This window comes from Prunus mume, linkage group LG1, assembly GCF_029339155.1.
Source record: "Prunus mume cultivar Tortuosa linkage group LG1, ASM2933915v1, whole genome shotgun sequence".
NCBI classification, from domain to species: Eukaryota; Viridiplantae; Streptophyta; class Magnoliopsida; order Rosales; family Rosaceae; genus Prunus; species Prunus mume.
Window position 1 is genome coordinate 12115432 of NC_142698.1, and position 23822 is coordinate 12139253.

General features: G+C 36.9%; 2 protein-coding genes and 1 pseudogene across 6 annotated transcripts; all 3 read left to right on the top strand.

Annotated features, from left to right (window-relative positions):
* The first annotated feature begins 9858 nt into the window (after nt 1-9858).
* Nucleotides 9859-11958, top strand: SKIP2 (SKP1/ASK1-interacting protein 2). The gene has a single exon (XM_008240628.3). The coding sequence runs from the start codon at nt 10091-10093 to the stop codon at nt 11702-11704; it is 1614 nt and encodes a 537-aa protein (XP_008238850.1). The 5' UTR covers nt 9859-10090; the 3' UTR covers nt 11705-11958.
* A 1789-nt stretch (nt 11959-13747) lies between these two features.
* Nucleotides 13748-19312, top strand: LOC103337687 (small RNA degrading nuclease 1-like). Of its 4 annotated transcripts, XM_089044173.1 has the most exons (6): nt 13750-13982; nt 14129-14197; nt 14436-14576; nt 14678-14797; nt 15659-15793; nt 15885-16514. In XM_089044173.1, exons 3-6 carry the CDS (start codon nt 14490-14492, stop codon nt 15891-15893), a joined length of 351 nt encoding a protein of 116 aa, XP_088900299.1. In that variant the 5' UTR covers nt 13750-13982; nt 14129-14197; nt 14436-14489; the 3' UTR covers nt 15894-16514. The 4 variants fall into 4 exon arrangements, with proteins under 4 accessions (XP_088900294.1, XP_088900310.1, XP_088900299.1 ...); XM_089044168.1 differs by having other exon boundaries at nt 13748-13982; nt 15659-16514; XM_089044184.1 differs by lacking the exons at nt 15659-15793; nt 15885-16514 and adding an exon at nt 14911-15297 and having other exon boundaries at nt 13749-13982.
* Nucleotides 19310-23310, top strand: LOC103337472 (cytosolic invertase 1-like; annotated as a pseudogene). Its single transcript, XR_016124982.1, has 5 exons — nt 19310-19444; nt 19594-20110; nt 20477-20731; nt 22412-22700; nt 22977-23310. The product of XR_016124982.1 is annotated as a cytosolic invertase 1-like (transcript).
* The last annotated feature ends 512 nt before the right edge of the window (nt 23311-23822 follow it).

Genomic DNA, 23822 nt, shown 5'->3' on the forward strand with positions numbered 1-23822 from the left:
GGCTTAATTATGATACATGCTGCTTTCACTTATCTCAGATTCACTGTGGTGAAAAGCGTCTCAAAGTTCAACGTGCAAAAAGTCTCACGTTACCCTTTCCGTCAGTTTTTTGAAGTTCCGTTCTGAACGCATCGCTCATCTCCCCAAAATTCCGCAATGCAGCCTCCTCCCATTTGTTATCGCTCATCGCACTAGTTTTTGGCCGCCATCGCCTCCTCCGCCACCCCAAGCGACGACATGGATATCAAAAGAACCAAAGACGTTGTCCTCTACCACCTCACATCTCATCCGCTGCCAACCGCGTCTGATCACCGAAAAAAGCAAGAAATTGGCCGGTTTTTACCCAAAATCTCCATTGCTCGTTCGGGCGATTCCGAGCACCATTTTCTTCGATCCAGGTATGATTTTTCAACCTCTCGAGTTGTTCTTGCTGCTAGTTGTGTTGGTTAGGAGAAATTTCTTAGTTTTGGAGGGTAAATAAGCGATGAACAGTAATAAAGGGGAGGGGCTACTGCTCGAATTTTGGGGAGATGAACAAGAACATTGAATCGAACTTCAAAAAACGGAAAGGGTAACGTGAGATGCTTTTTGCACGTTGGGGTACTTTGAGACGTTTTCACCACAGGTGATAATCTGAGATAAGTTGGAAAGCACATGGGGCATGTACATAATTAAGCCTTTTATATATTAGATGGAATCAGAACAATTTAAATACAAAATAAAATTGACTAAAACATTAATGATCCAAAAACAAAACAAAAAAAAGACTAAAATATTAAATGAACTAAACTCTCAACTATTTTTTTGTTTTTTGGTCGAAAGAACTCTCAACTAATTTATTTGAGAGAATGATTTTCATACTTGAACTTTTACTCTCAAATTTGGAAATCTCAACCACAAATCACTAAAATAAGGAATGATTTTCATAGAAATATATCAATATGTATTAAGCTCTAAAAGACTCTAAGATTTAGCACTCTCGACTCACAATTCATGTAAAAATAGATTTCAAGCGAGATATACAGAGATAAAAACTTAATGTGTAACAATTGATAGCGTCATCTCACCTTCCTTTTAAGTTGGTTTTGCAAAGTGAAGTTTTATCAATTGGTTCCTTTGGACTATATGTGTATACTTTGTTTTTTTTTGTAAGATAAATTCTAGGGTTTCTCAAAAGTTTAGGGGGACAGCATTTATTTGAGGACTTAAAGAGGGGCCTTAGTCCTTTTTTCGGTTTTTACATATTATCTACTAAGTGCTAGTTTGACATTGCTTATTTGGGGTGATAAGTGATTTTTAAAAAAATTTGGGAAGCCCAACCCGTTTGGTAAACTGTGAGAAAATCACTTATTGTTAAAAATTACTGTGAGAGAAAGCTATAAGGGAAAACAACTAATAAGGTGCTTTCATTTTATGATTATGCAGGAATCAGTTTCGAAGAGGAGCTGGGTTTAATGATTAATCGGCAATCATTTTCTGATTATGAGTAAAATCAATACCAACAACACTTTTAACAAAAAATTTACTAAACACTAAACAACTTTATCTCACAGCTGATTTCTCTCACAACAAATTTGACAACAATTATTTTCACAGACAAGCAATGCCAAACTGGCCCTAAGAGGGATTGTCGGCAGCAAAACTCAAACTTAGGCATTGATAGCGAAAAAGACGATCCTTACTAACTCAACCAACTCTCATTGGTGTGTAAGATAAATTCTAAGTGTGAATTTAAAAATAATAACACTAATTCCTTAATCTTAAAATACAAATTAATGTATATGTGTTAGTGGATGATGTTCGACTATAAGACAATTCAACACGTTACACTTCTAAGTTGTTGTGTGGAATTATGCTCAAAATAAATTATTATGTAGAGATTTTTGAGTAAAATTATTATTATTATTTTTTTGGGGGGCTAATAATTTCAGTTTAGTGTTTATAAGAAAGCGACTGGTTTTCCTTATGAGCGCGTGAAACACAGTCTCTACGTTGGGAATTTGGGGATCGTAGGATTGGAGACTTCGATGATTGAGATGGAAACGTGACTATCACGCGGGAAAAATACTCAATACTGAAGATAAAGCGTTGACCACGAGGAACATGAAGTGGTTGATAAAGTTATCCCAGCTGTGATTGTTGTGTTTTCTGACGGAGTGACACGTGTACCAATACAAAGGCATAGTTGGTCAACCCGATGACACAAACAGTGGGATTGTTGGAATTACCGACAGTCGGTTTTTGGATTCACAGAGATGCTCAACCTGGTATTTTGCTTTGCTCGTTTGGTTTCTTTCTTTTACTCTCCCATAATTCAAACAGAGGAATGTTATTATTTACCTTTTCACAGCGCCCTTTACTTTTCTACCGAGTTAAGCAGCTTTTTGGGTTATTTACGCTTTCCAAGAGAAGTCACTATTCTAATAAAAATATTAAAAATTTAAACAGTTAATATAAAAATCCAATTTAACAAATAGTCATTTCACTATATAATTCAAGTCGATTCAACGAATTATTTTTTGATGGATGTTGCTATTTGTATCATATTTATTGATTACATTGCCGACTATCGGGTTCATCGCAATTAGAAAGGTGGTCAGTAATGTTATAAATAAATGTAATACAAATAACATTAATTTTTTTTAATAGGGAAAGTTAAAAAAATGTAGATAAGATATTATTTTTGAATTAAAGCAATTAATAAGTCCTAGTATGGAAATTGCAAAAGAAAGGAGAAATTTCCTAGCGCATGGAAAGTGGAATTTGTTTGTTTAGCGATGTAGCGATGGTAGATAGGGATTAAAGTAAGAATTTAAGAAGATCCGGTGCCTGTGCATCCGAAGAGAAATTTCCTGGTTCCTATCTTCCTACAGAAAAGATTAGTGGGTGAGGCCCAATAACACTTTTGGTCCTTTTGGAAGGAGCGCAAAGAGTTGTTGGCCTTCATTAAGAATTTGATAATCCATCAAATAAAAGAAGGCTCCACTCCCAAGAAGGAAATCAAAAATTGGACAAACGAAACATTAGATTAGGTACAAAATGGAACCCACAAAAATTTCAATTATTCAAGAGCCCTACATGAGATATAAACTGTCCTTTTTCTTCTTCTTTTCTTTTGGTCATACGAGCAAGTGGAGATTGAATGTTACTATACTAAATGTTGATTCACCGTCTATTTTTGGTTGAATTGAATAACTTAATTTTTGTTATTATGAGGGTTGGGAGGAAAGAGCGATACTGCTTAGACCATATTAACTGACGGTTTGGCTCTTTCTCTTGGAAGTTGTCATTTTTACTTACATACTATATATTCACAGTTTGACGCGCATGTGCATACATTAAGTTGTGTTTCGCATAAAGTATGAAGAAAAATGAGATGAGTAGAGTGGAGTAGAGTTGTTAACCACGTGATATAGGTAGTTGACATATGAATTCAGTGATTAACCCTAACATTTAATGCAACAAGTACTGTTTAAAATGGTCACCTCCTAATTTGGTAGAGAAAATAGGATTGTTTTAATTAAGGGTAATGCTCGGCTTATCACATTTATATATCACCTTTACCTCTATTAGCGAGGTAGTACATAATGTGGTATATATGCATAGCAGTAGCGGACCTATTAAGGCGCAAGGAGGTGCAACTACACCTCCATTTGCCGGAAAAATCATTGTAGGTGCTTCAAATTTCTCATTTGCTCAGTTGGTGGTGGTGCACTGTAGGTGTACAGATTACCTTATTTCCATTTTAAGCATGTACTTTCAATTATTTTTATATTAGTCCATTTACTTAAATTTACAATGTAAATAAGGTACACTAACTTTAATAGAGCTGTAGGTTTAGTTGTATTTGAACTTCTAATTGATATCAAGTCTTAGAATCCTTTGATGATTATAAGACCACACTTTAATGAGATAGACATCTATATGTCTAATAGTCTCCCACTTGGTCTAATGATCATCAAGAACTCGATATCAATTACTGTAAGGCCTATAGAATTCAACTTTACTATAATTCCTAATCAAGTCACTGTAAATCAAAAGAACAAGCATGGAACTATCAAGATTTATTGAACATTTCAATATTTCAAGGTCTTTATAATTATGCATACAAGCTCTCAAGATCAGATGAGACTTCCGTCAAGACTAGAATGCAGATTGATCATAACCAAACTTAATTTATGTTTACAAAGGTCAATTTCATTCATACACCCTCCCTCAAGAGATTACTAAGGTCTCTCCTTAATGAATCTGGCATGAATTCATGTCTTATACAGTGACTGTAGCTAGCTATACTGCATGATGACATGCAACTGGATTCATTTGTCAAGAATAATAAACATAAAACTGAAGTCACATAATTTGTTAAAAGAACTGAACCAAACAGTAGCAAACAAAATAACTAAATTTTCTCCAAGAAAATAATGAAATTAAGTGGAATAAACTTGGCTCCCACTGATTTTGTAGATAAAAAATGAATGGCATAACCAAAATCGTATCAAATTTCCCATTGATAGTTTTGGGAATAATCTCATATAGTAAATCAATGAATCAATGCAATTTCCTTTCAATTACCTTCTACCTTACAAGCTTGAAACAAAAACTTTAATGCTTATTAGTACTCATAAATTCAATGAAAGGTAAAAGTCATTGATTAACCATTGTTAACTAAAAATATGAATTAATAAGAACAATTAACACATAAACAATCTTTGTTTGTACTAGCCTGAACTTAAGTACCCCTCATTTGGATTCAAATAAAAATACTAGAAAATCAAATTCCCACCAAATTAAAAGCCTGCATTAGAAGGACTAATCCGTTATTTCTTTTACCGTTCCAAACATACCAATATTAGTATTTATGGTACGTCAATGTAACTCATTGTTCAAATAACTATTCAGAGTTCCTAGAGCTCCTTGTAAGGCTTGCTGAAAAACCCGTTGTCTAACTTTATGAAAAATAAATTTTAGTGCAAAATACGATTTATGCTAAAAATGATGGCTCATTAAGTTAATATATACTTCATACTAAAATCCTATAAAATCAAGTTTTCTTATTTGATGTGTAAGAAATAAAAGGCGCCAAAAATTATCTTGAGAAAATGATTATTTCAAAAAATTATTTTTCATATTTAGTCAATATTTTTACATAAAACAATTTTTCATGTATGATATGAATGCATAAAAGGACCTAACGTCAATCAATCTATGTGAAAAGCCTTAGATGTTCAATTCACAAAGACTTTTTAGCTTTTCAAAATTGTACATTCGCTAAAAAATTTAGGGTTGAATACGGCATCAATCAATCATGGGTCCGCGAATGCATAGCATTTTCCTTTTATTAAACATTGATAGGGTGTTGGTTGAAAAGGAAGGAAAGGAACAGCTGAATAAGCTCATGCCAAATAAGAGAGGGAACTTGTCAATGGAGAGTTGAGAGAGACAGATACACAGTTTCCTTGACTCGGCAGAGTTGTCAATGTGCTTTTCTTTTTTCGTTTCATCTCTCTCCTCTCTCTCTCTCTCTCTCTCTGAAACAACATCATAAATAATTGTTGCCGTATTGTCTCTCTGAAACGCACGCCGTACACCCTATGTATTTTACATTGGCTTTTATTTAGTTATAAACTATTGCAACAATTAATAACACACAAACCAGCTTTTACTGATGCAGCTAAGCTTTGTTACTGCTTTCTCACTGGTATTTACAGACGTAACACAAATAAACATGGCTTTGGAAATAAAGCAAATCCCAAATTCCCAGCCTCAATATTTTCTTCTGCACACTTTTTTTTTCGGTGAAAGGTTTTGATTTTGTAGCAGCACAACAGCTTAACCACGTACCCAGCTTTAGAAAGGTTTTGTTTTCCTTCTCTTTTTGCGCAGGGCCTCAGCAGCAGGCCATGAATGGTTTCTTTTAAGTTTTCAACTTCATGAACGTCAGTGAAAGAAAAAAATCAGAGAGATCAGATTCCATATATATATATATATATATTATATACTGCTTAATCTCTGGCTCTTACTTTGTGTTGCACGAGAAAGGTACTGTTGCTATCAACCAAAGTGATAAAACTTGCATATGTTTGCCCAAAAAGAAAAACAAAAAAAGAGAGAAAAAAGAAAAGAGAATAGAATCAAGTTGATGCATTTTTCCGCATGCTGTACAATATCCAGCCTGCTTTTCTCATCTTCTTGTCTCGCGTGGCTCGATTGATAATATATTAGATATGAGCGTCAAATAGTAAATAAAGAGCCAAGACAATGTAACTAGGGGTAATTCGAGGACCACGAGTGCAACGTGTAACCTAATTCGAGGACGACATCAACTATTTTTGGGGTTTAGAGGCGAAAATGTAACTTGGGATACAATTCAGGGATCATTACTACAATTTAGCCCGAAAAATAAATAGTAACTAGGAAGAAGATACCCTTTTACTGATCTTCATTAATTGGTTATAAACAGACGCCACAGCCAAAAGTTTACAGTGTAGCAGCTGTTGCTTGCACCAGTAGTTTAGTTAAAAGTCAGAAAAATCTCTCTCCATCTCTCTCCTTTCTTCATCTTCATTAAATAATTGGGCTTTCCTGCCCAAGGCCTCTAAGGGAATTAAAGCCCACAATTCATCTTCCACACACGAATCACGATCAATGTTTTTGATCATCCAAGAATTTAGCTGCTTTCTAGAAAGATTGCAGTTTAAGCCCACGCAGTCAATGTGGGGATGCTTTTGTAATCCACTTAAGAGGGATTCTTAGGTAGAATTGCTGCATCAATCATCTATTTCACACATGAAGTGGGATTAGCGTGGAGTTGGATGAGACCAAAATACACGGTTTTAAACTCCCTTATTTGTGAGGTTGGTCGGACATGCCACGTGATGAGACGGTCTCTGTCACTTAAGATGTAACATGAATTCCGATCATGTCACTTTATGCCTCTTAACTTAGTTTCCAATTATCCGAGCCTATGACTATCTCATAAAAGTCTTATGTCAAATGAACACAATTAAGCATTGTGACACATCCTCACTCCATATTTTCATCTTCATACCTGCAAGGCTTTAATATCAAGCTCACAACAACTCACAGTTTGTCCACATTTAAAGTGTGAAATACGAGAGTTCAAACTTAGTTATATTATATATTGGATTGGAACTATCTAGCGACCTAGTCAGCTGGCTAAATTTCTAGGACTTTAGAAGTATGAAGCGCAAGAAAAGTACATTGTTGAATGTTATTATATATAGACTTGATAAATTAATATACCCTGTTGGGATTCAGGATCAGGAGACTTGATAAATTTAATTACTTTCAAACTTCAAAGTCAGGTTTGAACCTCTGATAATTTTTTTTCTTTTGAATTTGGACCGTTATAGTTACAATTCTCAGTCCATGACATTCTTTTATTCATATTCATCAAAGGTGTTATTTGATACACTTAATTAAAAAGGGTTATTCAGAAAGGATATCGATATTTCAAAATTCCGCCAAGACGAAGATTGTTCACTTTTTATACCCATAAATATATTGGGCTTTTAAGTGAGCCCTTATTGTGGGCTAGGGTTTTGGGCCAAATGTTTGAAGTTTAGCTCTGCTTTTATTTTTCTTTCTTATATATCCAACACTTGAGAAATTTACAAGTCGAATGCTTGAAGTTATAACATGGTTGATCATAAACCCCTTTTGGTTATTTCACCACAAATCAGCTTACAAATCTTTCTAAAAGACACATTTGACCTTAAAAAAGGACTAACAACAAAGACTAGAATATTTCACTTCCAAAATAGCAATCCAAACATACAAAGAATAAGTCAATAACAATCCAAACACACGAATATTAACAGTTTAGAAATGAAATTACGAGTATATTAACAGCAAGACCCAAAAAAAAGGGCCAGAAACTAAGACCAGGTATCTTCCAGAGAAGACTTGGAAGATATCTGGAAATTAAAGCAAAAATTATGTAAGTAAAAGAGAGTGGGAGAAATTCTGACCATTGAAGTGCGAGACTAGTCAGTGTTAATTCTGAATAAAAAATAAAAAAAGCCCCCATATTTGAATAAGTGGTGGGCACCAACATATTCGTGTGCTGTCTTGTTGACCATCTTGCATTGCATGAGAATGAATGAGACATATATCTATATATATATACACACACGTACCCTCCTCAGTCCGAACTTGGACGTTTCAAAACGTGGAAACTTTCGTATGGTGGAATTTTGAAGAAAAAAGGACATCTGGTCTTTGCTCTTTGCTGCTATTTTAAATCACCATCGTTCATTCATTTGATTCTCAACGTATTTGACCATTGGTTGAAACTTTAAATCAAGACCGCGACCGCTGATCGATATTCACTTCATGAAATTAGATTTAATTAGATTTTACAGAAATATTTATCAACAAATCTAGGTATGTTTGGAGATCCGGTCAAATCCGATGAAGTTACCAACGGATTGACTGGGTTGGTTTGGATGAATTAGATTATTCTCATCTAAGAAATTAGTGTTATTTTGGAAAATACATACGACATATGCATAACAATAAATTTGTAATAATTTAAGTGATTAAGAATATTTACTCAACACCATTCGATTGCATACTTCATTTGGATGTCATGGAAATGTGGCAACTCATGGGAGTAGGGTCTCAAAATACATATGAGTCATTACATGGCCTTTAAAGAGAGAAAAGGGAAAACTAGTGGACATAGCACTTGATTCTCTTTCTCTTTTTTTTTTTTCTTTCCCCTTTCTATCTTTCAAAATATTTATTATTTCTTTTGAGCACCAATAAAGGGTTAGCATTCATGTTTCATATGTTTCTTTATATCAAAGCAAAAGAAAAATGTGCATGCACCCAAATCAACACTCATTCATGCATTTGACAACCAACCAGAGATTTCTTTCTTTTATTTTTCCACTTTTTTATTATTTATTATTATAGTAGTTAATAACTTAGGCAGAACAGTAAACCTGAAATTCAAGCATGGCTAAACGGTATAGACCGAGTCCTAGTCAAACGGTTACGTTGTGTAGACTTGTTTTTTTTTTTTTTTTTTTTTTTTAAAGGTTTTAGAGCTCACATAAACCAAAACACGCATACGAATTCAGACGGCACCTACACCATTTGAGTTGAACTGAGGATTTGGGGTCAACAAACAAAACACAATCACTAAATCACATAATAATCCACCTCATTAATTCGTTAGTCCAACATACTATTTGGCTAAGTCGCGCACTTCAAAACTTTAAATGAAAGAAAGAAAATATCAATCACTCTATACCTATATGATTTGGTGTCTCTTAGGGCTTGCTCATTATCTTTTACAGATTTACGAGAAAAATACATTTTCAAATTACAATTTTCAAATCGTTATACTATAATGACATTACTCATGAGTATATTCATTGTTTCTTGATGTAAAATTAAATGAATTTCATTTTTCGTTGCCTAAACGCTAATTTCATATTGTGTAAGTTAACAAATCTCATATAAACAAGCAATAAATTATATATGTCAAAGTGGAAAATGATGGAAATAACACTAACCTAGTATTCGTACAAGTGAAAAAATGAATTCACAAAGTGCTAAAAGACGGTTAAGTTCATAGTTTGACAGGCCAAATGGTGAATATTGTAACAGTTTTAAAAGATATGGACAAAATTGTTACATAGTCCCCAAAGACATAATGCAAAAATATCATAGTTCATCCTATAAATAAAAGGTGCAAAATATAATCGACAAAATAAAAAATGATAGAAAATAAAGCGCGTCTATGACGGCAATGCATGAATAATGATGGTCGGCCGTGGCCCGTGGAGATTGCGAGGAGGTCACGGAACATCCCCATTTGACGGGTTTTCATAGTTCAGTGCTCACATAAAAACACACACCCATTCGCACACAAGCACACGTACGGCTTACGCTCCTTTTATAAGTTTATAGCGCCAACGCCCACACAAGCAGCCAAACTAGATAGATAATCACAAACTTTGAAATAACCAAAATCGGAGCCAACCACCAAAACTCTCTCCCCATCTCTCTCCCGGACACGCTCTTCTGGCGGCGCGTCGAATTCAGTCGCGGCAGAACTATGGGACAGTCTTCTTCCTTTCCCGAGGCTCCAGCGGAGCATGGCCATAGAGAAATCTCAACCAGCCGCCGGTTCAGCTTCAAACCGATGCCGATTCTTTCCTCCTCGCCGGTTCAGCCCGACGAAGAACACGACTTTTACGAGGAAGTCGCTCACGGACGAGACTACACTGCCGATCTTCCCGACGAGTGTTTGGCCAGTATTTTCCATTTCCTCGGCTCCGGCGACCGGAAACAGAGTTCGCTCGTCTGCCACCGGTGGTTCCGAGTGGACGGCCAGAGCCGGCACCGCCTCTCTCTCAAAGCCCAAGCCGGGCTCCTCCCTTTCCTGCCTTCTCTCTTTGTTCGCTTCGACTCGGTCACGAAGCTCGCGCTTCGCTGCGATCGCAAATCGATCAGCCTCGACGACGACGCTTTGGTCCTGATCTCGATCCGCTGCAAGAGCCTCACGCGGCTCAAGCTTCGTGGCTGCCGCGAAATCACCGACCTTGGGATGGCCTCTTTCGCGCAGAACTGTAAAGGCTTGAAGAAGCTATCGTGCGGCTCGTGCATGTTCGGTTCCAAAGCCATGAATGCCGTCGTCGAGCACTGCACGGCGCTCGAGGAGCTCTCGGTGAAGCGGCTCCGTGGCGTCCAAGACGGCTCGGAGCCGATCGGCGCAGAGATGGCGTCGTCCTCGCTGAAATCTATAACCTTGAAGGAGATACTTAATGGACAGTGCTTTGGACCGCTTATAGTCGGTTCAAAAAATCTCAAGACTTTGAAGCTAATCCGCTGTTTGGGGGATTGGGATAGGGTTTTGGAAAAGCTTGGAAATGGATATCGGGGTTTGATTGAAATTCACCTAGAGAGGTTGCAAGTGACCGATTTGGGGCTTTCGGGAATTTCGAAATGCTCGAATTTGGAGGTCTTGCACATTGTTAAGGCTCCTGAGTGTTCGAATTTTGGTCTTATTTGTGTTGCCGAACACTGTAAGCTACTGAGGAAGCTTCACATTGATGGATGGAGGACAAATAGGATTGGGGATGAGGGTTTGATTGCCATAGCTAAAGAGTGCCCAAACATACAAGAGCTTGTTCTGATTGGCGTCAATCCCACCTCTTTGAGCTTGACGGCAATAGCTTCCAATTGCCAGAAGCTGGAAAGGTTGGCGCTTTGCGGTAGTGGCTCAATTGGGGATGCAGAGTTTGCTTGCATTGCTGCGAAATGCGTGGCGCTGAAGAAGCTTTGTATCAAGGGGTGCCCAATTTCCAATGTTGGTCTTGAAATGCTTGCTTGGGGTTGTCCTAGTTTGGCCAAGATTAAGGTCAAGAAGTGCAGAGGAGTGAGCGGTGAGGCCGCAGAGTGGTTGCGAGAACGGAGAGGATCCTTGACTGTGAATTGGGATGCTGGTGAAATTGGATCAATCGATCCTAGTGGCTGTGCAAGTGGAGCTGTAGAAAGCGGGATGGAGTTTCAGATGGATCACGTAGCGGTTGCTATTGCCCCATCAAGTAGCAATGGTCCATTGGCATTGTTTAGAACAAAGTTTGGGTTTTTTTCAGGTAGGAGCTTTGTTCCATGCACATTCAGAAGGTGGCCAGTTAATGAGAGTAGTTCCAGTGGAAACTCGTAGGGAATCTATATGTGGGCGACCAAAGTTGCCTTCGGGGCCTCAGCTCACGTTGTCATGTTGTTTTACATTACAGTTTGTTGATCAATTGAATTTCTTCTGTATTCATTTTCGGCCTTATGATGCTGTGTTGGATTTTTGTTCGCAAGGAAATGCCTTCAGAAAAGCTGGCATTCAAGTTGTACTTATTTAGGTCAATTGTCCAGGAAGCATACATACTTCATTTCTGCAGTTTTGGTAATTTGCTTCTTTGAGAACTTGTTTACTTTTTCCTACATTTTCCCCTTGATATCATTTGTCCCTCCCTTTTTTTGGGCCCTTTTTTATTATCTGAGCTGAAGGTAGTTTGTGGATTGTTTCTACTATTAGATTGGTAAGACTTGTGTGGCTTGTTTCTACTATTAGATTGGTAGGACTTGTGTGGCTTGTTTCTACTATTGTGATCGATGGAATATATATCCGCTGGATGGGGTTGAGTTTTGATGCAGGAAGTACATTATAATCAGTTTTTGCTCGATCAAAGAGAATCCGAAACTGCTTGTATTTGTTTTCTGATCTGTGTGGTTGTGTTGGTTGAGTTTGAATTCATGCTGCATATAGCCCTTGTGCAATTTAATTTGTATGGGTGATACTGTTGTATTGAGAGGCCTTTTGGAGTGTGATGCATTGATTCTGTTCTAAGTGCCTGAGTGGGTTGAGGCTTGAGGATTTGGTTTTATTTGAGTCACAGATCAAACTTTTGCAGCTAGCTTCGACTTGAAATGGCAAAGCAAGCAATTATACAAAGTTGAAAAGGGCAAAGTTAAGCTTTTGTGTGTGTGGTTTTGGTTTGATTGTGAGCGTTATACAAGAGAGACAGCTTGTGAGCGTTACAGAAGCATTGTTCCTGAATTTCTTCCAACATTGTAAGGTCATGGTGGTTTGCTTGCATGCTTGTCCTCCCAGCAGTATTATTGCCAGCGTGAAAAAAGCTATTGTGTATATCTTGCCAGATTGTGCAGCCCAACCAACTTGACCCTCCTTTTTCTTCAATATTCCCACTTATTGTTGTGGCAGATTATGTGTTTCCTCTTTGGTCCAAAAAAAAAAGATTATGTGTTTCCTCTAAATAGGGCTGTTAATATAATTATTACCAACCTATCCCAACTGTTTATTACCAACCCAAATTATTAGTTGGGATTTGAAGAATAGATCACATGTTTACTGATCTATAATTGAGGGACGTGACTTTTGATCCAAAAATAAAATAAAAATTGAGGGATGGGACTTAGTAGGTTAAAGAGAATTGTAACCTTGAAACTTTAGAAATTGTGTGATGATAATGGGTAAGAAGTGAATTTATGATGATGTTTTTTTCAGTTCAAACTATAGTCTAAATTACAAGGGATGAAGACACAACCATGATGCCGTGAGGATTCAAATTTGAGACCTATGGTTTGCAAGTTAAGACTTTTTTCTACTCGGTTAAACCCCATTGACTATTATGGGTTGTTTTTCCAACAATAAGATTACCATTATTCTCCACCCAATGATTCCAATTCCTTCAAAATTACGAATTGAATTCGTAATACTGTGTGCTACTCACTAGTGTTTTTATTTCCCATAATTAGTAAACACACAAATAATGTGTATTTTGAATGCAACTCCTTATTTTAATGTTGATTACGGATAAATTAAAATATCATGATATAGGAAATGACGCCCAAAATTATTGTTTTATAACTAATCCAAGGGCAAAAGAATAAGGCAAAAGAAAATCTATACAGAGAATGGTAAAACATTCAAAATATCATAAAATGTCATTAGTTAATGCAAATATTAATAATTGAAATTATTAATTAAATGATGATAATATGGTAAAAATTCACACTTTTTCATATTTAAAAAATTAAAATTAAAAGAAAATCAGGTAATAGATCCTATTTTTATGGAACACAACTACCCATTATCTTTTTTAATTCTAAAATAAATTTTAATTTTTTTAAAAAAAGTCTCTAGCAGGTGCAGAAGCGCGTACGGAGAGTCTAGTGAAAAATAATATGAAAATCCATCCCCGGAAAATATCCAAAACACCCTTGAATATCTCAGAAATCATATAGGCTAAAGTTTATACGGAAAGTGTAGAACTTAAAAGTTGAAAGTTGATGATACCATATTCAGATGATGATTGTTACCCATTTCCTAATTCCAGGTTTTGGCTAAAGTTGTCCAATGCCATTCAAATCGCCAAGCAGTTGATCAATTGTTAAAGACTATTCCAGAAAATGAATCCCCAGATCAGGTATTCTTTTCTGTAACTTTGGTTATTGGTTGGCTGCGCCTGTAGTTTCAGAGAGCCATGTTGCCGTAATTGTTAATTGCCATTTGATTTTCAATATGCACAATTTGTTAGACAGTATTAATTTTGTCGTGGTGGTGGCTGTGCAGAGTCTTGTCTGTTCAACTCTCAAACACCCACAATATCCATTGGATTATTCATTCCCATTGCATGAACAGGTTTGCTGGCAGTATCTCTTCTTCTTTTTTGTTTTAAAGTTACATAAATTTGTGTATGCTTGCAGTGAAATCTTTTCTTGCATTTCTGCATGTCTTTTGCTTGCATTTTTACTTCCTACACAGAATATGCTGTTTCCTACTAGCCTATGATCCTTTTTTAGACATCTTAGTTTTTTCAAATGGATGTAAGTTTTTACCTGGTCATCTGGTTTGTTAACTACCGTAAATGGCAAAGCAGGACTGGGTAGTTTCAAAGCGCGGTAAAAAGTCCAAGGCGACGATTTCAAATGGAATGGTTGCTGTTGATTGTGAGATGGTTCTATGTGAAGATGGCTCTGAAGCTCTAGTTAAAGTGTGTGTTGTTGATGAAAATTTACAGGTATAGCTGCTCTCCACCTTAGACTAGATACCTGATTAGTAGTTAGGCCTTTTCAAAATCCCTTCTCTATAACCCTTTAAATTTGGACTCCGGCTTTTCAGGTCCAGCTAGATGAACTAGTAAACGCTCTTGTAAAAAAAGTTGCTGATTACAGAACTGAGATTACAGGAGTTTCTGCATCAGATTTGGATAGAGTTACGTGTACATTGGCTGACATACAGGTATTAATGTTGTTTATAAGTTTCAGGGGATTTTTTTATCATCTGGTTTCAAGGGATCATCCATGAACACATTTTATATTTTAAATACCCGAACTTCTTGTTGCATATTGTAGAAACGCTTGAAGAAGTTGTTATCAGGTGAAACTATTTTAGTGGGACACAGTTTGTGTAATGACCTGCAAGGGAAGTAAACTGATGTTTCTATAAGTATACTTGGGCCTTTTTGATTGCATAATCAACTCATTGAATTTTGTTTTCCTTTCAGTTTCTGTGCAATTGAAGTATGACTTTGCAGTTCTTTTGATTTCTGTTTTATGGTTCAATTTTCTTCTTATTATTATTATTTTGTTTACAGCGTTGAAGATAGACCATGCAAGGGTGATTGATACTGCATATATCTTTAAATATTCGGATGGGCCTATTTTTAGAAAACTTTCCTTGAATTATTTGTGCAAGGCAAGTTTTACGAAATTGGCTAATCTCACTTTTATATCAGTTAAATTTTCATATGGTTTCCACGGTGAAATCTATTAAGTTGTCTATGGCATGATTCTGCAATTGATTCTCGGTTTTTCTTAGTCCATTTTAAATTTGAATGACCAGAAATCTTTTGATCTTTACTTTCTTACTTGTTGCAATGCAGCGAATGTTTTCTAAATTTGGCCGTTTAGGATGGTGGCATAGATAACTTGTAATTGATCTGGGATTTTTTTTTTTGCATTGCATAATTTCACTTGGGAGCTATTTTTAGGATAAGTTTTTAAGGATTTGGATCACATTCACAAGAACGAAATCAAAGCAACCATGAGTTTGGGCTGTTTGAGATGCATGAGTCTCCATTAATCTTTTTGTTATTTCCAGTCTGTATTGGGTTATGAAGTCCGGAAGCCAGGTTCTCCACACAGTTGTCTAGATGATGCTTGTGCTGCAATGAAACTTGTTCTTGCTAAGATAAAGCGTGAAATTGGCGATATTATCCCCCCAGTTCAGGAGGATGTGAGTTTTTTTTATTTTTCATTGTCTTTTAAACCCCATGGCAGTGATTCCAGGTACACCATTATTGTCCTAATAATTTTTTCAATTGTAGGTACCTTAAATGGCTGATCCAGAATTTGAAAACTCGCTAGACAAAACTTACATATTAAACTTGAGATTACTAGTGAATTCATTAATAAACCCTAAGGCTCTGTTTGGTGGGCTAGACCTGGATGAGATTTTTTCAATTAAAATAGACATGAGTTCAGTCTGTTGTTTGGTGGGCTTAATTGCACCACACACTGACTTGGACTTAAATTTTTGTTTAAGATATAAATCCAGCATACGCTGGATATCAAAACCCACGTAGAGACATGGGTTTCGAAGACTACCTCTCGTCGTCTTCTTCGTTCGCTTCATCTCCTCCGCGTCGTCTCCAGCGTCGTCTCCTCAGCGTCGTCTCTAATGTCCTCTCCTCAACATCGTCTCCCTCAGCCACTTCTGGTCGTCTCTGCTCTCTCATCTCTCATCTCTCTTCTTCTCTCATCTCTTCTCTCTTTTCATTTTTCTTTTTTTAAAACTGATTTCTTTGTTTGTTCTTCATATTTTTCTGAGTTAGATATTGAGTGCTGTAGTTTTTTGGGTTCGATTTCTTTTGATACCTTTCATTGAAGATCTTTCAGATCTGTTCCCATCTAGAATTTGCATAATTTTATTTTTTTTGAATGTTGTTTTTAGTTTGTATTTTCTATGATCTGAAAGTTATGCTGTAGATTTTTTTTTCTTTTGTTTCAAATTACCATTTTGGTTTTGGTCTACAGTCTTTTCTCTCGTGTGATAAAAAAGATAGATTTTCTTATGATAGAAAAAGAATGACCTTTTTTCTTTTTCTGGTAAAAAATATGAATTTTGGGTGGTTTACTATTTTGATATTGCTCCAGCGTGGGTTGATTCCTTTATGCTGGATGATCTGCTTGGAATTAGTAGAGCTCGTTAAGAAGGCACAACCTGTTTCTATCACCACCAGTCAGGTTTCTTCGTTTAGCTAGAATTATATATGATACTCATGGTGGCAGCATCGGAAACCTCCATCACATGCCTCTTGCCTTTGTCACCGCCGGAAGATCCGGTTAGGAGCCTCCACAGAAGTCATTGTGTGGGACAGACACTAACATTGGATTGATATATACCAAAGCTTTAACCTACTACACCCAAATGGTTATTGATGTACACACACAATGCTTCAATTGCCTATCCAATCTTTGATACAATATTTGTATAACAGCATCTATGCACAGAGACACTAATAGGCTAATTAATTTGTGTCACAAAATCATCAAATGCATGAAACCAAACACAGACATACATTGGATTTATATATACCAAAGCTTTAACCTACTACACCTAAATGGTTATTGATGTACACACAGAGTGCTTCAATTGCCTATCCAATCTTATATATCTGTGAGCAGAGACACTAATAGGCTAATTAATTTGTTGTGTCACAGAATCATCAAATGCATGAAACCAAACAGACATACATGATTGTTGATGTCCTCGTTGAGAGCCAAAAGCTGCCAAACTTGTTCAAATGAGCAAGCGCTGTTGCTCTCGATCTTCCGCTTGGCAGCAGATCGAAACCTCCACCACATGTCTGTCACCGTCGGAAGTCCGATTGGAGCCTCCACGAAGTCATTGTGCAGTGGCTCCTTCATATGCCTCGATCCGGAGGCGTTTTGTAATAGTCCTCTAAGAAGAGGTCTATTACATTACTCTTCTCATGAAGGCCCGATCCACCGAGGAACGGAGGTAGTGGAGCACCTCAGAAGTGGTTTTAGGCTCTTTGTTTTTTTTGTGGACATAGAAAACAAACTTGAACGTGAAATAACATAGCGAGTCGTCTAGGTTTTTATGATACGCTCTCGTGGCTGTGTCATTGGCTTGTGGTTTTGAAATACCTTCAATTCCTCGTAGAGCCTGTTGCATCAATTCAATGACTCTCAACAATGCAAACTGGACAGGAGAGTAGTTAGCATTGGACACAATGACTTTACTATTTTGCTGCTGTGTGAGGTCGAGATGTTTGCAAAGTTCATCAATTGTCTTGTTTCGGTGAGGATTTGGTCTATTATCTTATCTGCCATGGCCATGGTGCTGCTGATAAGGGTTAGCATTTTGGACAGAGAAGAGGGAGATAAGATAATAGACCAAATCCTCACCGAAATATTTAGTACAAAGCACTTTCCAACTCTCTTGAACGAGACAATTGATGGGCTTTGTAAAGACCTCAACCTCACACAACAGCAAAATTGTAATGTCATTGTGTTCGATGCTAACTTCTCTCCTGTCTAGTTTGCATTGTTGAGAGTCCTTGAATTGATGCAACAGGCTCTATGAGGAATTGAAGGTATTTCAAAACCACAAGTCGAAGACATAGCCACTAGAGGGTATTATAAAAATCTAGACGACTCGCTATGTTATTCCACATTCAAGTTTGTTTTCTATGTACACAAAAAAAACGAGGAGCCTAAAACTACTTCTGAGGTGCTCCACTACCTCCGTTCCCTCGGTGGATCGGGCCTTCATGAGAAGAGTAGTGTCATAGACCTCTTCTTAGAGGACTATTACAAAGCGCCTCCGGATCTGAGACATATGAAGGAGCCACTGCACAATGACTTTTGTGGAGGCTCCAATCGGGACTTCCGACGGTGACAGAGACATGTGGTGGAGGTTTCCGATGCTGCTGCCAAGAAGCGGAAGATCAGACTGAGAGCAGCAGCGCTTGCTCATTTGAACAAGTTTGGCAGCTTTTGGCTCTCAACGCGGACATCAACAATCATGTATGTCTGTTTGGTTTCATGCATTTGATGATTCTGTGACACAACAAATTAATTAGCCTATTAGTGTCTCTGCTCACAGATATATAAGATTGGATAGGCAATTGAAGCACTCTGCGTGTACATCAATAACCATTTAGGTGTAGTAGGTTAAAGCTTTGGTATATATAAATCCAATGTATGTCTGTGTTTGGTTTCATGCATTTGATGATTTTGTGACACAAATTAATTAGCCTATTAGTGTCTCTGCGCATAGATGCTGTTATACAAATATTGTATCAAAGATTGGATAGGCAATTGAAGCATTGTGTGTGTACATCAATAACCATTTGGGTGTAGTAGGTTAAAGCTTTGGTATATATCAATCCAATGTTAGTGTCTGTCCCTTATATTGCTTAAATTAATTGTTAGGTGGCATTATGAATGAATTATACAGAGTGACTGACTAATATGAGAAATTTCTGTCTAGTGTTATGATGTCTTTGATTATGTCATATGAACCTCCTGCAGGTTTTTGTGAGAGACTTTGTCCCTTGTGGTTTGGCCAGACTCATGAAAATTGACCCTGATCGACATAGTGTAAAGACTTTCCTGCTACAGACCATGCACCTCTAAGGTTGGGGGACGGCTATTGATGATTTTACACTTGTAAGAGCTGAACCTATAGATTTTGCTTTATGGTGGATCGTTTTATTGAGATAATACACCGAAGGCATTGGTGACCATACACTCAAAGTGCTTCTTGAGGTGCAAAAGGCGTTATCTGTCAGTTAGCTTTGACACATTCCCGACACTTCTCTATGCCGACAGATGTTGCATGATTGATATCATGATGGTGAGTCTTTTCTTTTTTGATAGTTTCTAGGATTCTTGACACTTTTAGCAAGTATATATAAAATTACTCGATACCCGACTTCAAAGGATAACATAACTTGAGGCTCCACTGAACTGAATTTCACCACCTTTGCTTGCTTTTCTGAACAGGGCATTTATGGTTATCCAATTGAGATTCAAGCTCTTTTCTACTTTTGCATTGAGGTGTGCACAAGGACTGTTGGAGCAAGAGCTAGATGCTAAGGAACTCCTTGAGCAGGTAGGTAAGCGCCTCGCAGATCTACGCTCACATCCAAAACTGTTACTGGTTTAATGTTGCACAGCTAAAGATCTACTGCTACAAAACCAAGGAGTATTCCCATACTGCTGCCGGCAAGTTTAAGTCATTCCAGATTCCATTCCTGCATGGGTTTTTGATTTCATGCCGTTGCGAGAAGGGTATTTCATTGGCAATGTTAGCACAGGTCGAATGGACTTCAGGTGGTTTTTAGTGGGGAATTGTGTTGCCATCCTTAGCTCTCTAGCAACACCTGAGCAAGCTACAGCTATTATGGACTTGATTGAGGAGCACTGGGAGGTCTTGATTGGGGAGATGCCTCTAAAAATTGCATACCAAGCATTAGAGGGACATGAGTGGATGGTTATCACAATGGTGGCTCATGGCCAAGTTAGTTTCCTGGAGTTAGCTCTCCTTTTTATTTATATCTTTGTTAACTTCTATGTAGTAGTTATGTTTATCCTTTTTAGCACCTCCAGTAGTTTTATTTTACTATTTAAATGCATAGTGCTAGCCTAATTCAATTGAGACATTTCAATTACTTGTGAAGAACATTGCCCAATTATAGATGAGTAGGCTTCTTGTTGATTTTGTTTAGTGGATGGAATTATGCTACAAGTATCTTCACATGTAGTCAGGGGATGAAAAGCGAGGATCGTCTAAACATCTTTATTATTGGTTCCAGCCACATTTTCAATCAAAATCTTTAGGTGCATACACGAATTTCTCATCGTAGTTTGTGACATTTTGTTGCAGCACTGTTTTGGTTGTTTACCGCGGCATGTATCAAGGCTAGCAGGCTGGAGATGGCGAAGAGAGCCATCGAACAAGTGGAGTGGTGGATGTTGAAAGACAATTGGCCAGAGTACTATGACGGGAAGGTGGGCAGATACGTAGGCAAGGAAGCAAGAAAGTTGGTGCCGAGGACCGTCGCAGGATATCTGGTGGCCAAGCTGATGATGGAAAACCCTGCTACACTTCATCTAGTCTCTCTTCAAAATTGAACCCTTTGTGAGTTGCAGTTGTGTGATTCATTAACATGATTTGCTAGTATGCTACTGAGTATACAACCCCTGCATTTTCTTTTTCAGTTTCTTAATATCTGGTTTTGAATAGTAAATGGTCTATAGGTATTTTGGAAAGTAATGCAACATGGCCATTGTTCTGCTTACCAATTATTTGGCTAAGTATTTCAAGCTTTTATGATCAAAATTTGCCTCCACTTTTCCTGCCAAATTCAGTTTGATAGGTGTGCAAATATTTTTCTGTGTGTTTTTGATAAAATTATTTTTACAAATGTGCCAAATTTGTGATTTGGGGAAATAAGTAATGTGAGAAACAATATATATGTTCAAAAGACTTGTAGCTCAAGTGGTTAAGATAAGTTGAGATTTGTTTTCCACTCAATATATAGATGGGCAAAAATAGCCGTATATAACGACTCTTAAAAGACCCCGTATGGGTCCATAAACACCCTAGAGAAGCTTTAACTCTTCATTATATATTATATATACTTCCAATATCTTAGCTATCTTACCCTCTGGACGAACCTCATCAAATCACATTGCTTCTTCCTCCATATCTCTGTCTGATACTCCTGATATGTTATTTAATGAGGAATCATCAAGAAGTAGAACAGAGAAAAATAGGGTCAAATTCAATCTGCAAGCAAATCCATTGTGGGCTGGAAATGTAAAATCTGAGGCATTAAATTTCTTATTAAAATCAAAAGGAAAAAAAATAGAAAAAGAAAACAATGAGAAGTATCCAAATTCAATTGCAATGTAGAGAGTAGTTTTATATTAGAGTTTGCTACCTCTGCTGCTGGTGGCTTTGCTACCTCTATTCACATGCTTCTAGGGTGAAGATATAACAAACTAACTTTGGGTGGGAAAATATCAAGTGTCAAGCTGATCAAGAACAAAAAATTATGGCTTTGAGCCCAATCCATGACTTGAACAAGTGTCAAAGTCTGTACCTTTACTCTTTGACTGCTGATTATGGCTTTGTAAAATACTACTGGATCTTGTTGAGAAATGGTTGGGAGAAAATGAAAAATTAGTGTTGGATCTTCTTGAGTTGCTAGTTATGGACCAAATTTGGGTTTGATTTTGTTTATGACGTCTCTCCTGTTGTTGCCATATCTCATTATTGAAATGATAATGTGAACCAGTTTGTGTAGTGGGCTGCTTGTAGGAGTGTTCATGAATTTAGAACTATATGATGCTCAATGGAATAGTGACAAATTTTGGGCTTAGAATTTAGAAATTGGTGCACACGTGAAAGGAGTTTGTTATTGCAAAGTACCTTCCCTGCTAGAGGTGCTGTTGATTGTCTTTTTAAAAAATTTGTTGTTTCTGTCTATAAGGATGGCATCTTGGCCTTTGGAACAGATTATGGCTAAGATTAGTGCTGAGGTATTATTAGGTAGTTAAAGACTAGATTGTTTAATGTAAAGCATGTTTTGTCTCTCCATCTATATTAAAAGGCAGGATGCCTTTAGCTGAGCTGAGATTCTTCTCTCTGTTCATGTTCCTTTTTCCTGTGTCTTGGAAAACTTTCAATTTCTTCATTGGTACCATTGGCGATTGTCATAGGTTCTTTTGATAGATATCGGTTTTGTTAAATAATTTCTATACTTGGTGCACGGTAACTGTTTTGAAGGCTAATGGCACAAATTTGTGATGGCAGATTAAGAGGGCGATAGAGAGAGTCTGCTGAAAGTTGTGTGAAAGACTTCATCTTTGGATCAAAAAGACAACCTGGAAGAGAAATTGGGAAGCTGTCCCTTAACAGTGCAAAGGAACATCTTCTTCTTTTTACAGCAAGTGGAGGAGGCATTCACTTTCTGAGGTACTCCAGAAGGTGATCTGGTACATCCTGCTGAGTGTATCAGCAGTTACTAAAGAAAGGCGTCATAGAGTCAATGTTGATGGCAATGTCTGTACTCACTGTCATGGTAACCACTTTGGTTCTTGAGGTAATTTCTTTTTCCTTTATCTACTGCAGCTGAAGCATGGAAATTCTCTTACGAATTTCTGTAATCTTTGCAATATAGGCATGTGCAATTTATAGGTACAAAGAGATTAAATTAAAGCATATGCAGATTATCAAGTTGTCTTTTCTTTTTTATTTCACACCGTTTTGTTCTGCTTTTCTCTGTTGGTCATATATTCTTTACTCCTTTCTCTTCTATTTATAAATTTAATTTTATTGTCTCAGAAAAACATATATCCTTTACAAATATGTTTTTCAGGGATGGCAGCAGAAACTTGATCCCGGGTACAATGTGATGCAATGCAAACAATGCTTCTCAAAGCTGACTGGGCAAAGTCCCTTTCCTACACGATTGAGGGGCTAATGGCTCCATAAGAAGGTCTTGTCAGTACTAATGCTACGATTACTAAACAATTTTGACAGTTACTAAACAATTTTTTATGCCACTTTCCTGATTTCTTTTGATCATTTCTTATTCACATCTGTATATATTTTTAGTTGATGAGTATCATTTACATTTACACATGAAATCTATTTCAAGTATCATGTCGTTTATGGCTCAAAACAGCAACCCAGAGCCTTCGATTGCTAAATTTGGAGTCAAGGAGAATTATGATGGTAATCCCTTGCTAGATTAATGTTAGTCAAATTACTGTTTCACTTGAAAAGTTGACTCATGATCCCTGAGCATATTTGTTATGTTTCCTTCTTGTGCATAAGTTCAATCAAAATTACTAGTGAGAGAGTTTCTTGAATAAATTTATACAGTACCAATTGGCAGTTGTAAATCAGTGTTATTTTCCTTCTCAAACAATCTGCAGCATTTTGTTAGAAATAGTTTTGGGAAACTAATATGAACTTTATGGATTCTTAAACTGGATGAGAGAAAACGACAATGCAGAGGGATTCTGGCTTGTAACTTAAAAGTTCCTGAGGGCTAAAACAGATTTCCTCGTGCCTTAGTATTTCAATCCTGTATCCTGAACTGCTGCACTTCCACACTCAATCAATTGTAAATTCATGTATGTTTCATTCTAGAACGTCTACGTTTACTACTCTAAACAATATATAGGATATGTCAAAAATTGTTTTTAGCATATTGTAA